General features: G+C 40.5%; 1 protein-coding gene across 2 annotated transcripts; it reads left to right on the top strand.

Moving 5' to 3' along the window:
- Positions 1-3,536: 3,536 nt before the first annotated feature.
- LOC126383070 (cyclin-dependent kinase-like 1) lies at positions 3,537-11,615 on the top strand. 2 transcript variants are annotated; one of them, XM_050033467.1, is made up of 10 exons: positions 3,537-4,036; positions 4,141-4,329; positions 4,766-4,884; positions 6,678-6,750; positions 8,328-8,418; positions 8,784-8,984; positions 9,313-9,395; positions 9,488-9,544; positions 9,824-9,976; positions 11,405-11,615. In XM_050033467.1, the coding sequence occupies exons 1-10, from the start codon at positions 4,010-4,012 to the stop codon at positions 11,498-11,500; spliced, it is 1,089 nt and encodes a 362-aa protein (XP_049889424.1). In that variant the 5' UTR covers positions 3,537-4,009; the 3' UTR covers positions 11,501-11,615. The 2 variants fall into 2 exon arrangements, with proteins under 2 accessions (XP_049889424.1, XP_049889414.1); XM_050033457.1 differs by having other exon boundaries at positions 3,542-4,036; positions 4,763-4,884.
- Positions 11,616-11,733: the final 118 nt, after the last annotated feature.

Below are 11,733 nucleotides of genomic sequence, written 5' to 3'. Positions count from 1 at the left end.
TATAGACAATTGGTCCCACAGTCTCAACAACACTATATCTCTGATTACCACTGACGATAAGCAGGTGGGAATAACATGAGTGTGGCTATCAACTGTCAACAACTATTACTGTAACTTGCCCTGTTGTGTTGATCTGTGGGAGCTTTGATGGGTGAGCACTGCCGCCCGGTGGCCAAAGATAGTGCATCATTTAAAGGATTTTGATCCTGGTAAAAGGGCAACGAGGGCAACTGGGCAGCTGTGCTGAGCACACAGCAGCTGAACTTCTGGGGGTCATCCTTGTTGAGCAACTATCCTGGCAGAGGCACACTGACAAAATATTTGGGGAAAATGAGGAGAGGTACACCTATGACCAGAAGATGCTCCTTTTTCCTTACACCTGACCACTTTGCAGGTCATACAAGCCATATTAAATCATCTTGACTACTGCCATGGTCAAGCACTGCAGATAAAGAGCTACACAAGCTTAGTGCAGAACAGAGCAGCTCATCTTGCCCTTAAGAGTTCAAGAGGAGAAAGTGTAGACTAAATGCACACTGATCTGAGCCTAGCTGAAAGCAGTCTTCTAATTATATTTGGAAACATATGCATTTTAAAACAACTCTACGGCCTGTACTTAAAAAAAACACGTTTTCCAGAACAGACATAACCACAACACAAGACATTTTAGGAGGGATCAGGTTACAATTCCTCAAACTAGAAACAAATGCAATGAAATAAACTTTTATTTATAGAGCCATTTCTCACTGGAATAGTTTCTCAAACTGTATAACTCAAGAAACAAGTAAAGAAAGTTTTTAAAAGCAACTAAAGAGTTTATTCTGGGTAGAGGCCTATATAATTTGGTGAAACAGGTAATTGTTCTTATACTGTTTTAACTGGGGTGGGTGGGAGGCAAGGTTGGTGATGTAAGTGTATTTGCTGTAGGCATGTATGTGAAACAATAAACAACTTTGTGGTTGACATCGCTGTCTTTAAGCCTTAAGTTTAAACATTTGCCTTTTTTTCTGATCCACACTACAATGTAAAATGTACACAACCGTAAAATCAGTAGTGCAACTGAGGAAGAGAAAGGTCATAACAGATAAAGTTTCAGATCTCCCTCCTGTAACATTTTGTCAAAGACAAAATAACAGCAGTGACTTCTTCCAAACACCCATAGCTTTGGTTAACATCGCAGTCATGTATTTCAAAATCAAAGATAATGAGCATTTCCTCTTTCACTCTTTTAACCAGAGGTGCATCCTGTGATAAAGTTAAGAGCTTCTGAGCACTATCAGACAAAAAGAATATGAAAGCTGAACAGAGGAAGTGCCAAAAACATACTGTGCTAAATTTTGCCCCAGCAACACAAGCATTCTTATCATGCAAAGAAAGCCTGATTAAAAATCCAAAGTAAATGCTCTGACCTATTTTCTCTTCCAACATACTGTCTCTGAACACAACAACCTACGTGACTTACTGACCCCCATTCATCCAACCGTCTTACCAGTCTGCCATGGGGTATTTCATACCCTTCACCACAAGGCCTCCATGCCAGCACCTCAGGGTGTCTGTGTGTCTCTGAGCACATGAGTGCAACATGGTCTGCTTTCCCATAATTCACCCTGAAGTCCTAAATGATTCTGTGTGTGATTCTGCAGAGGATCCCATGGAGCTGTGGCAAACCCAAAAGTCTCTAAGCCAGACGAGCCGAGGGAGGACACTGAGGGAGAAAAAAATTCACAGTCAACAGAGAGAATAGAACAGTCTATTAATCATGCAACCACATCAGAGTTGGTCCTGCATACATTTCGTATCTGTGGCAGAGTGACATGACGCTGTAGCTTCTTTGTGACTGCTGCAACCAGGCTTGCTCTGGAACTTTATTTTGGATAACAGCTATATTAATGGTCGCCATTTCAAGTCCCCATACGGACCAGCATGAAGTGTGGACCGGCAACTGGAGAGGTGCCAGCTTGCCTGCTGGGCACTGCCGAGGTGCCCCTGAGCAAGGTACTGAACCTCCAACTGTTCGGGGTGCCTGTCCAAGGGCAGCCCCCTCAATCTGATACCTCTCCATTGAATGCATGTATAGGTCCTGTTTGTGCATGTGTGTGTATTTCTTGTGTGTATATTACAACAGAATGGAAAAACGCAAATTTGCCCTCTGTGATTAATAAAGTATATCGTCTTCTCCTAACTATGAGGCATATTCTTATGTCAGTGCATTATAAGCACTGGGATCTGTTACTTAAGTAAAAGTAATAAAACACGTATTTTGACTCAAATGCAGGATTGGGCACAAACAGACAAAGAGAGCAGACAAGATCAATTAAGTGATTTATTGCCAAAGTGAAGGTATATAAGGATGTATATAGACTTACAGGCAGGCAGAAGGTCAGGCGGACAGGTACAGGCTCAAGGTGACAGGATTACAGGTTGCAGGGATCAGAGGCTTGAAAGCAAATGGGCCAGTTAAATGGGCTGTTAAGGGTGGGCGGAGAAGGTCAGGCAACTGTAGAGCAGGCAGCTTAGTGGGAACAGGTGAGTAGGTGGGTGGGGCAATCTGGAGAAAGGGAAAGGAGGGAAAATCCCAGGGCATCTGGTGAACTGATAGAAAATGGGGGAATGCGGAGGAGGGACAGAGAGGCACACTAAAAAATTCAAGTCCTGCATTCAAAATCTTACTCAGGTAAAAGATCATCAGGCAAATGTAGGCTACTTAAAAGTATCAAAAGTAAAAGCAAGTTTTATGCAGCTGAATGGCTGCTGTCAATGTTATATTATCATATATTACGTTATTATTGCACATGTATTATGAGAAAAGAAGCATTTTGTTGTAGCTGGTCAAATTTGAGCTCCTTCTAAGTACTTTATATGCTGTTGGGTATATTGAAATAGATTATATTTCATAAATCGATCATATATTCTGGATGTAAAACATTAAAGGAACTTTTATATCAACTACTCACCTTGTGTTACACTGAATTTGTGAGTTTTTCTCACATGCATCCACAGTGAACAGAGAATCCAAAAAGGGCAAACACTCTATCAATTTAAGTAAACGGAGAACACATTTAATAACAGTAAAACTATATCAAAACATCCCTTTACAAACTCTCACACAACTCCTGCAGTATAATTATGGTCAAAGAATAAATAAACGTAGGTCTAAAGGCTATTTGTAGGCACAAAAATGATATGACTGAAAAGCTATGAATACTGTGCCACTGTTATGCCTACTCTCCTACTCTCCTACTCTCCTCTGTCTTTACATGCTGAGCTTAGTTATTGTTCGAAACTGACATATTAACGGGCGAAATAAGCAAATTACCATATTTTTTAGACGATCAAATTTCATTAAGGTTATTGTCCTGCATAGTTAGCGAACCTCAGTGGGGTTTTTCGTTTGTTAAATAGCAAAGCCTGACGCCAACTCATATTCAAAAGTTACATTTAACATTGTGATTAAGTTTTTAGTCTATCTTTTAGCTAACTGATTAGAAATACTACGCCTTGGGCTTTTTCCTGTAAACGTGCGTCCACCTCACCTCACGGGCCACCCGTTTCCATGGTTACAACGAAAGTGTATCCACGTGCGTATATTAACTGACGTAGGCAGCATTGTGAATTGCTATCCTGTTGGCAGTGAGCTACTGCTCTTACCTGCGCCGTGTTTGAGAGGGAAGTCAAACGTTATAGTGTCCGTGTCTATGAATGTAGCAGACATGGTTTCAGCCTGAACATTTGTATTAAAAATGAAGACGTACAGTATACTGAGTTAGACTGTGCTGAGAGGGAATAATAACCTGAGAGCGTTACCAAGGCAGCGACGACGCACCGGACGCGGAGACAGCAAAGAGACAGAGACACAGAGGGAGTGAGAGAGACCTGTGGAATCCTTACTGGTGAAATATTTCACTCTGACGTTATGAAATTAGGTCCAGAGAGGCTGCGCACGCACACATGTAGCTTTGCTGACTTTTGGTGGAGTTAAATCACCCGCAGACTCGCTGCTGACTCGTCGATGAAGACCCTCTTAGATTCTGGACAGGTGAGTGTGTGTCTCATGCTGGTTGTGGCACTGTAGTTTATAAGGTCTGCATGATCCCTGCATGTTACAGTTTAGTTAAGTGCTGAGTTTGTGTCTTTTGACAGGTGACATCTACAAACTGCCCAATGGAGAAATATGAAAAGTTGGCCAAAATTGGCGAGGGTTCCTATGGCGTGGTGTTCAAGTGCAGACACAGAGACACTGGCCAGATAGTAGCCATCAAGAAGTTTGTGGAATCTGAAGATGACCCTGTCATTAAGAAGATTGCATTGCGAGAAATACGTATGCTGAAGGTGAGAAGAGATTAGTATCACTCTATAGTATCAAGTTGGGGCACATCTAACACCACAGGCAGAGTAGACACGTGCACGCACCCAGGTGCACATGCACTCATTAAGGTATATGATCTTTTGTTACTTTGTTGGGAATCTGTCATGCACAGGCAGCCTATACTTTTTATTATTATTATTATTATTATATACACAGTTAGTTTAAGTTAGTTGAAAATGCTTTACAAACATTTACATGTTTAGAAACAAAGTGTGAACATGTTGGGGGTAAAATAAAGCCATAAACACAATGTTAGGATGCAGCAGAAGATAACAGGGTTTTAAGTCTGCTCTTAAAGGCAGAGTTGGGGCACAGCTGAGATGCTCTGTAGGTTTAATTAAACATTTTTGCTGCACAGTGCTGACACTGTGTCCATGTTCTCTGTTGGTCCTGCAGCAGCTGAAACACGTGAATCTGGTCAACCTTCTAGAGGTCTTCAGGAGGAAAAGACGGCTCCACTTGGTGTTTGAGTTCTGCGAGCAGACAGTCCTCAATGAGCTGGACAAACACCCCCGAGGGTAGGTCAGGGGAAACACAGTAAGGCCATGTCTCTGAGTTGTTCTGAATTAGACCAGTGAGTTATGGAAGATACTGAAGTTAAAGATACTCAGTCACTTTAAGCATTAGAAGTGTATTTGTTATCTTTTTTTGTTGGCACCTCTCTTAGAATCCATGACCAAAGTGCAGTGGTAAAGGTACTTTTATTCAAGTACTGTACTTGAGCACAATATTGAGGCACTTGTACTTTGAGTACTTCCCTTTTATGCCACTTTATACTTCACTACATCTTAGACAGAGAAATTGTATTTTTTACTCCACTGCCTTTATTTGGCAGTTACAGGTACTAGTCTTTTTGCAGATTAAGATTTTACATACAAAACCTAAAGTCAGTTTATAAAATATGATGCTTTTTTTTTTAAGTGTAACCACCCACATGTGTATAAATGAGTTGAAATTACCTGTTAGTCAACCAGCTACGTTAAAATTCTGCCCACATGCTAACACTGACAGGGGCTTGTCTGTTACTTAATTGTTAAAGTACAACATGGATGTGGAACTTTTAGTTGTATTTGAGTAGCCTATTTTTACAATGTAGTATTGTTATGCTTACTTAAAAGAATACTTCACCCGTAAAAAGACTATTTAAATATTAATTATTCACCAGTGTTATGGTGAATTCATGGAGAAAACTTTTTCCATGCATCTCTCCACAGTGAACAGATAATCCAAAAAAACATTCGTTAAGTACTAGGGGTCTGCATTTAATAACAGTAAAACATATCAAAACATCTGTCAATTCAATCTCTTACACAACTTGTGCAGTGTAATACAGGCCTCACTTAGACAGTTTTATGCTCAATACTTCCAAAACACTTGCATTTTCACTAAAACATTACATTATAAAAACACATCCACCTCCGAGTAGTGCACCCTGAGCGTGCCTGAACACACATGCATGACACTGTTTGTACTTACGTGCTTTAAATCTTCAGGTTTTAGCAAAACTACATGTGTTTGGGAAGTAATGAACATTCAACTGGATACCTGAGACTCAGATTATACTGCACAAGTTGTGTAAGAATATATTAACGGATGTTTTGATATAGTTTTGCTGTTGTTAAATGTGTTCCTCTTTCACTTCAATTGATGAAGAGTGTTCCTCTGTTTTGGATTATCTGTTCACTGTGGATGCAGGAAAAACAAAGATTTCTTCATGAAAGTATTCCTTTCAGGAAAGCATCTAAATATTTCTGCCGTCACTGCAAAAGTGTGCCTCTCTTTTGAAAGAGATATCTGAATAACTGCTTACAAGAGAAGGGCAGCAGAAAGGAACAGGGTGAATTACAAAGAGGGAGTCAAGACTGTTGCCAAAAGATTTCAAAGACATAGTGCTGGCAGCGGAGTGAGGGAGGAAGGGCCGAGTCTAAAACAAAATATTACTTCAGTATTTAGGGGAAAGGGTTCTCCTTTTGGCTTCGTGCTTTTAGGACTCCTCATGCAACCTAATGTCACAAGATAAGGTGTACATTTGTCATGTGAGGTCACACAGCGAGCACACGCCACAGTGACTAGTTGCTGTCTGACCATTTTTCCTTTTCCCACAAGGCTGTGCAGCAGAAACTCTAGCTGCTCCTGAAAACAAAGGCGCTGTTGCTGTTAGACACAGGCCTAAGGTTACCCGGGTGACAGTAGGGCTGTGTAAAGCACCACTTCTTTTTTTTTTTTTAAATAATAAACAAGGAAAACATGAGGAGTCAATAGGCTTTGTTTTGTTCCTCTTACATCAATCGATATTCCTTTGTCTCTGTAGGGTACCCGAGGCTCAGCTGAAAAGTATAGTGTGGCAGACGCTGCAGGCTGTCAACTTTTGCCACAAGCACAATGTCAGTATGTTTTTAATCTGGTATTTCATTTAAAGCTTTTCCTGTTATTTCCATGAATTATTCTTTTAGTTTCTCCCACATTGTTAATTTCTTCTCCTTTTTTTTTTTTTTGTCATAAAGAATAGTATTTGGGTTTTTCTGGTCCTTAGAGCAATACTCGGCCACATATTCCGTATGTACAGTACATTGAATTTACTGGTCTCAGTAATAATTTCCTCCTTGCTGTACTGGCCATTCAGTGATCCATTTCATGTGTGACAACACTATAAAAGATGCAGGACAAATCCCCAGCCTCATATACTGTAAACTCCTGAATTAAAGGGACAGTTCACCCCCTAATTCACAAACACGTATTTTTCCTCTCACTTGTTTTGCTGTTTATGAGTCTAGATTGTTTTGGTGTGATTTCCTGAGTGCATAGAGTTGCACAGAGATGTCTGCCTTCTCTCTAATATGACCGAAATAGATGGCACTCGGCTTGTGGTGCTCAAAGTGCCAAAAAAAAAACCCTTTGAAAAGTCCAACAGCAATAATGACACGGTTTCTCAAGGTAATCCACAGACCCAAAACAATCTAGACAGATACATAGCACTGCAGGTAAGAGAAAAAATATGTATTTTTGCTTTGTGGGTGAACTGTCCCTTTAAGAATAAATGTTTTACAGAATGAAGACTGTGAATTTTGTTCCTAGATTTTACAGTGTATTGAAAAAGGACAAATGACTACAGCAACAAATAACAGGTACATACGGAATCTGGTTGTTTTAAGATAGACTTGAAAAAAATCTGAAAATATCCTTAACATGTTTTTTTCCCACTGTTAACCTGTTGACTATTTTACTTTTACCAGACATGTTATTTATTGTTTTGTTGCTTCAATATTCTGCTTAACTTTATCTCTACATTTTAATCTAATGACATAGCTGTATCATTTCATTACATATACTGTATTTTATTATTAATCATTATATAAGGTAAATACAGAGCCCCTAAAGTCCCAAAAGGTGATATTTTTTATTTTGTTCGCACAAAATAAAAAAAATGAAAAAAGTATAATAAGTTAAAGTAGGTAATTCGCTGACTGTGGCTGCTCATAACATCTTCCTGTCACAATTGTAAACAGAATATGGCAAAACTATCTTATATTTCACTAGCTCAGTTTTCAGTGCAAAATATTTGTCTGGAAAACTTGTTAGAATTGACTGAGGTTGTCCAGCAGGCACCTGTAGGCAGCTGTTTAGATAATGAGCAGGGTTGATTGAGAAATTTGATCTTTCTCAAACTACAAAACTCATGAACAACTGCTCTAACTTCTCTAACTAAAACTGAGCATAATTCCAATCCATAATGAGCAGACTCTGACTTTGCTTAGGCTGCAGTTCCCCCAGTAAGACTTATTGAAGTCTCAGTATTCAGTATCCAGTTTCAATATTAAAATGTTTATAGGTTTCTGAACTCATGCTATTGTTTCTCCACATCCATTCCTCATCTGTCATCCTAATATAATCTTCTCTTTCTGTCACTATGACACCATGTATCGAGTTGCCATATCCCTGATGCTGAGTGTTTATGTTGCAGTGCATACACCGTGATGTGAAGCCAGAAAACATCCTCCTCACCAAAACCGGAGTCATCAAGCTCTGCGACTTCGGTTTTGCCCGCATTCTGAGTAGGTCATCAAGAGAGCGAGTGCATTTATGTGCATTTAGTGTTAATCTACCTCTAATGACTTATTCAACATGGAACCTGAATCAGCTGCTGCTGATGGCCTCCTCACTTTCAATGTTCCAATGAATGCATTGCACAGGAGGACTCTTCAGCCAGTTAGTGCTCCTGTGTGTAGTGTGTCTCTGTTTACCCTGCCTGCTTTAGGTTTCGGTGTTAGGTTACCATACATTAACATGTAGTCATTCAGCAGGCCTTGTAATCCCTTCTTCTACAATGTACGTGTTATTTAGTGTTCATTATTCAGCATCTAAGTGTACGTGTGTCCGTACACGTTATCGCCATCTGCCTGTGTGTCTGTACACTCAGCTGGACCAGAGGATGACTACACAGACTACGTAGCGACCCGCTGGTACCGCGCTCCTGAGCTGCTGGTCGGGGATACTCAGTACGGGCCTCCTGTGGACATGTGGGCTCTGGGATGCGTCTTCGCTGAGCTGCTTCATGGGAATCCGCTCTGGCCTGGGAAGTCTGACGTTGACCAGCTCTACCTCATCCGAAAAACTCTCGGTACACTGATAAGGGGCCATATGCTTAACAGAACTAAACAACCTATGGATGCACTTCCACAAACTCACTTGCATAATTATCAATTATGAAACTGTCTTACTATGGACTTTGCTTTTGTGGGTTTCTTCAACCTGTATAGAAAGCAGGCCTTGTCCTTTTTTTAAAGGAGATAATGCCAAAACCTGACACCCATGGGTGTTTGAAATTTAAACATGTTTGTTTTTGTAGTTAGACATTTTATTTACCAAAATGTCCACCCCTCCACACACACACTGGTTCATATTTTGGTTCTGTATGGAGATTCTGATTGTCTCATTTCTGACCTCAGGTGACCTGATCCCTCGTCACCAGCAGATCTTCCGCTCCAACGTTTTCTTCAGTGGAGTCAGTATTCCTGAACCTGACACGACGGTATGACTCCTGTTACCACTAAGAATGCATATCTTTATGGAGAGGCAATGAAGTGTGGTTGACGTTAACGTTCTTTTTATTTGTACTCTTAGGAGCCTTTGGAAAAGCGCTTCCATGGCGTGTCTCTGCATGCCCTCCAGGTTATGAAGGTATTTTATGTTTATATGTGATGAAGCCTGACTGACAGACCTGCATGCGCAATATTATTGGCCGATACATCTGTATTAGTGTACTGTATAATGTTGGCTGATAGGTAACAAGAAATTGCTGTGCAGAAAAGCTAAAGATACTAGGCTATATATTTGAGGTCATTTACAAACAGCGTTGTCGTTACATACTGTAGTTTGTCCACCAGACAGCACTGAGAAGCTCAAGGCAAAGCCACTGTTTTGAAATGACAAAGATTTATGTTCACTTTGTGTGAGCAGTCATGCCTGGTGATGGACCCCTCTCTCCGGCTGTCCTGTGAGGAGCTGCTGGAGTTGCCTTACTTCCAGGAAGAAGGAGGAGCCAACTGGGGCCGTGAGGGTGAGCGCCCCGGAAGACGACATGACAAAGGCTCCCGACGCCGACAGCCAGGGGTGAGTATGACACACTGGTGGCGAGATATCCGCCCATAACCCCAAACTGTACACCCTGCGACAGCCACACGTCCTTAAGTTGGTCACTTTACATACACTTACTTGCATGGTCACTGGGGATAAAGCAGAGAGCCAGACCTGCTCACTTACACTTCACTAAGGCCTAACAGATGCTTTTTATAACGACGTTGTAAAATGAAAACCATCACCGTACACATGAGCGCTGTAGCACCATTTTAGAGCTTACTTCTGTCCATACTAACACACCAGAAAACGCATATCACATGACCATTCACGTACACTGTGCATGCACTTGCTGGTGTAAACAGGAAGCAGATTGTCTACTCTGTGCTTGGTTTCTTAGTTACAGAAAATACTACAGAGATGGTGAAAAGGAAGACCAAAGATTCCTTGGTTTGGATAGAAGATAAAGTGGAACTGTTACTGAAAGTCACACGAGTATAAAGTGGTCAAGTCAGCAGAAAATGGCAAATATGGCATTATGTGAGAGTGGCACTGGTCGAACATTATTAATCGTCAGAGGAGGCCAAGGCAATAGGAAAGGAGTAACATTACCCACACAAGAAGGATAAATTCACACAAGATAGACCTAGCTATAATGTTTTCAATTGACATGTCATGAGTGATAAGACCTAATTGAGAGACAAAACGTCTCAGCGAATGCAGCTGAGTGACCATTACCTGTCGAGGCAATAATGTGGACAGTGCCTGATGTGATGCACTTGGAAAGCTAGCTTGCTAGCTAATGTTTGCTAAAGCATGCTAATAAATACTGCAGGATGTTACTGGTGCACTTTCCATTTTCTTACAATCCAGAGATCCAAATTTGCTTTGCCACTAAAAGTGAATTTTTTATTCGCCCTTTTGCTCATAATGAGTGGGAGTATGGAATGGAAGCCAATGTTAATTTTGCTCACGTGTGACTGTACCCTAAAAGGCAACCCCAGAGTTTTCATACTAACATGGGGTCAACAGCGTTTTTTTAAGGTTTTCATGTTCGGTGTTCCACAACTCCGGAGTAGTGTGTATGCTAGGCGTAAATGTAGAAATTGTATGCATATTCATATGAAAACATATTAATGTGGATGTAGCTTAGGAAGCACACTCCACCCAAAATGTTTTCAGGATACAAGATTTTCCTCTGTATGCTTGAATAAGCTACTATTTTGTTTCTGCATTCATTCGCTTTGTACGTTCAAAACACAGCTAACATTTGTAAGACACACAAGTGCTGCTTTTTAACAAGCTACATGTACAGTAAACATGTAGCCATACATATTAAGTTTTTTTAAAATTATCTACTTTTAGCAGTCACCTAAAGTAAACTACGGTTCCTCTTACTACATTCACAGCTAGACATCTTCATACTATCTCAAACTTTTTTCTCTTTCTCTTTCCTCTCTCTAGGCTCAGTACCTGCCTCAGCTACCAAACAGCAACATCTCACCAGCACCGGATGTTAAGAAACAGGTCAAGCATAAATATCACCTGCCCAACATTTAACAAAGTAACAAGTTTGTGGCTGAGCAGAGAGAGATGGACAAGTGCGATACTTTGTGCAATCATTTGAATACAGTCCAGTTTGAGGACACATATTTTTTTGTGTGACAGTGAAGAAGTGTATTTTAATTGTATGATCACTTTCACTTGTCATTTTGTTGATTTTATCTCTTCATATTCTTTACACGATAGGGCATTTACAGTTGCAGGTTAGGCAACACACTGACAGTACTATT

The sequence above is a fragment of the Epinephelus moara genome, chromosome 2 (assembly GCF_006386435.1).
Source record: "Epinephelus moara isolate mb chromosome 2, YSFRI_EMoa_1.0, whole genome shotgun sequence".
NCBI classification, from domain to species: Eukaryota; Metazoa; Chordata; class Actinopteri; order Perciformes; family Serranidae; genus Epinephelus; species Epinephelus moara.
Note: the sequence above shows the minus strand (reverse complement) of the source record. Positions and strands in the feature narration are given on the sequence as shown.

What these genes read in the sequence shown, in the direction of transcription:
- LOC126383070 (XM_050033457.1), top strand. Translation starts at nt 4,010, where the DNA reads ATGAAGACCCTCTTAGATTCTGGACAG. An exon ending in CTGGACAAACACCCCCGAGG is followed by an intron (nt 4,885 to 6,677) that starts GTAGGTCAGGGG and finishes TTGTCTCTGTAG; the next exon opens with GGTACCCGAGGCTCAGCTGA. An exon ending in ATGCCCTCCAGGTTATGAAG is followed by an intron (nt 9,545 to 9,823) that starts GTATTTTATGTT and finishes TTGTGTGAGCAG; the next exon opens with TCATGCCTGGTGATGGACCC.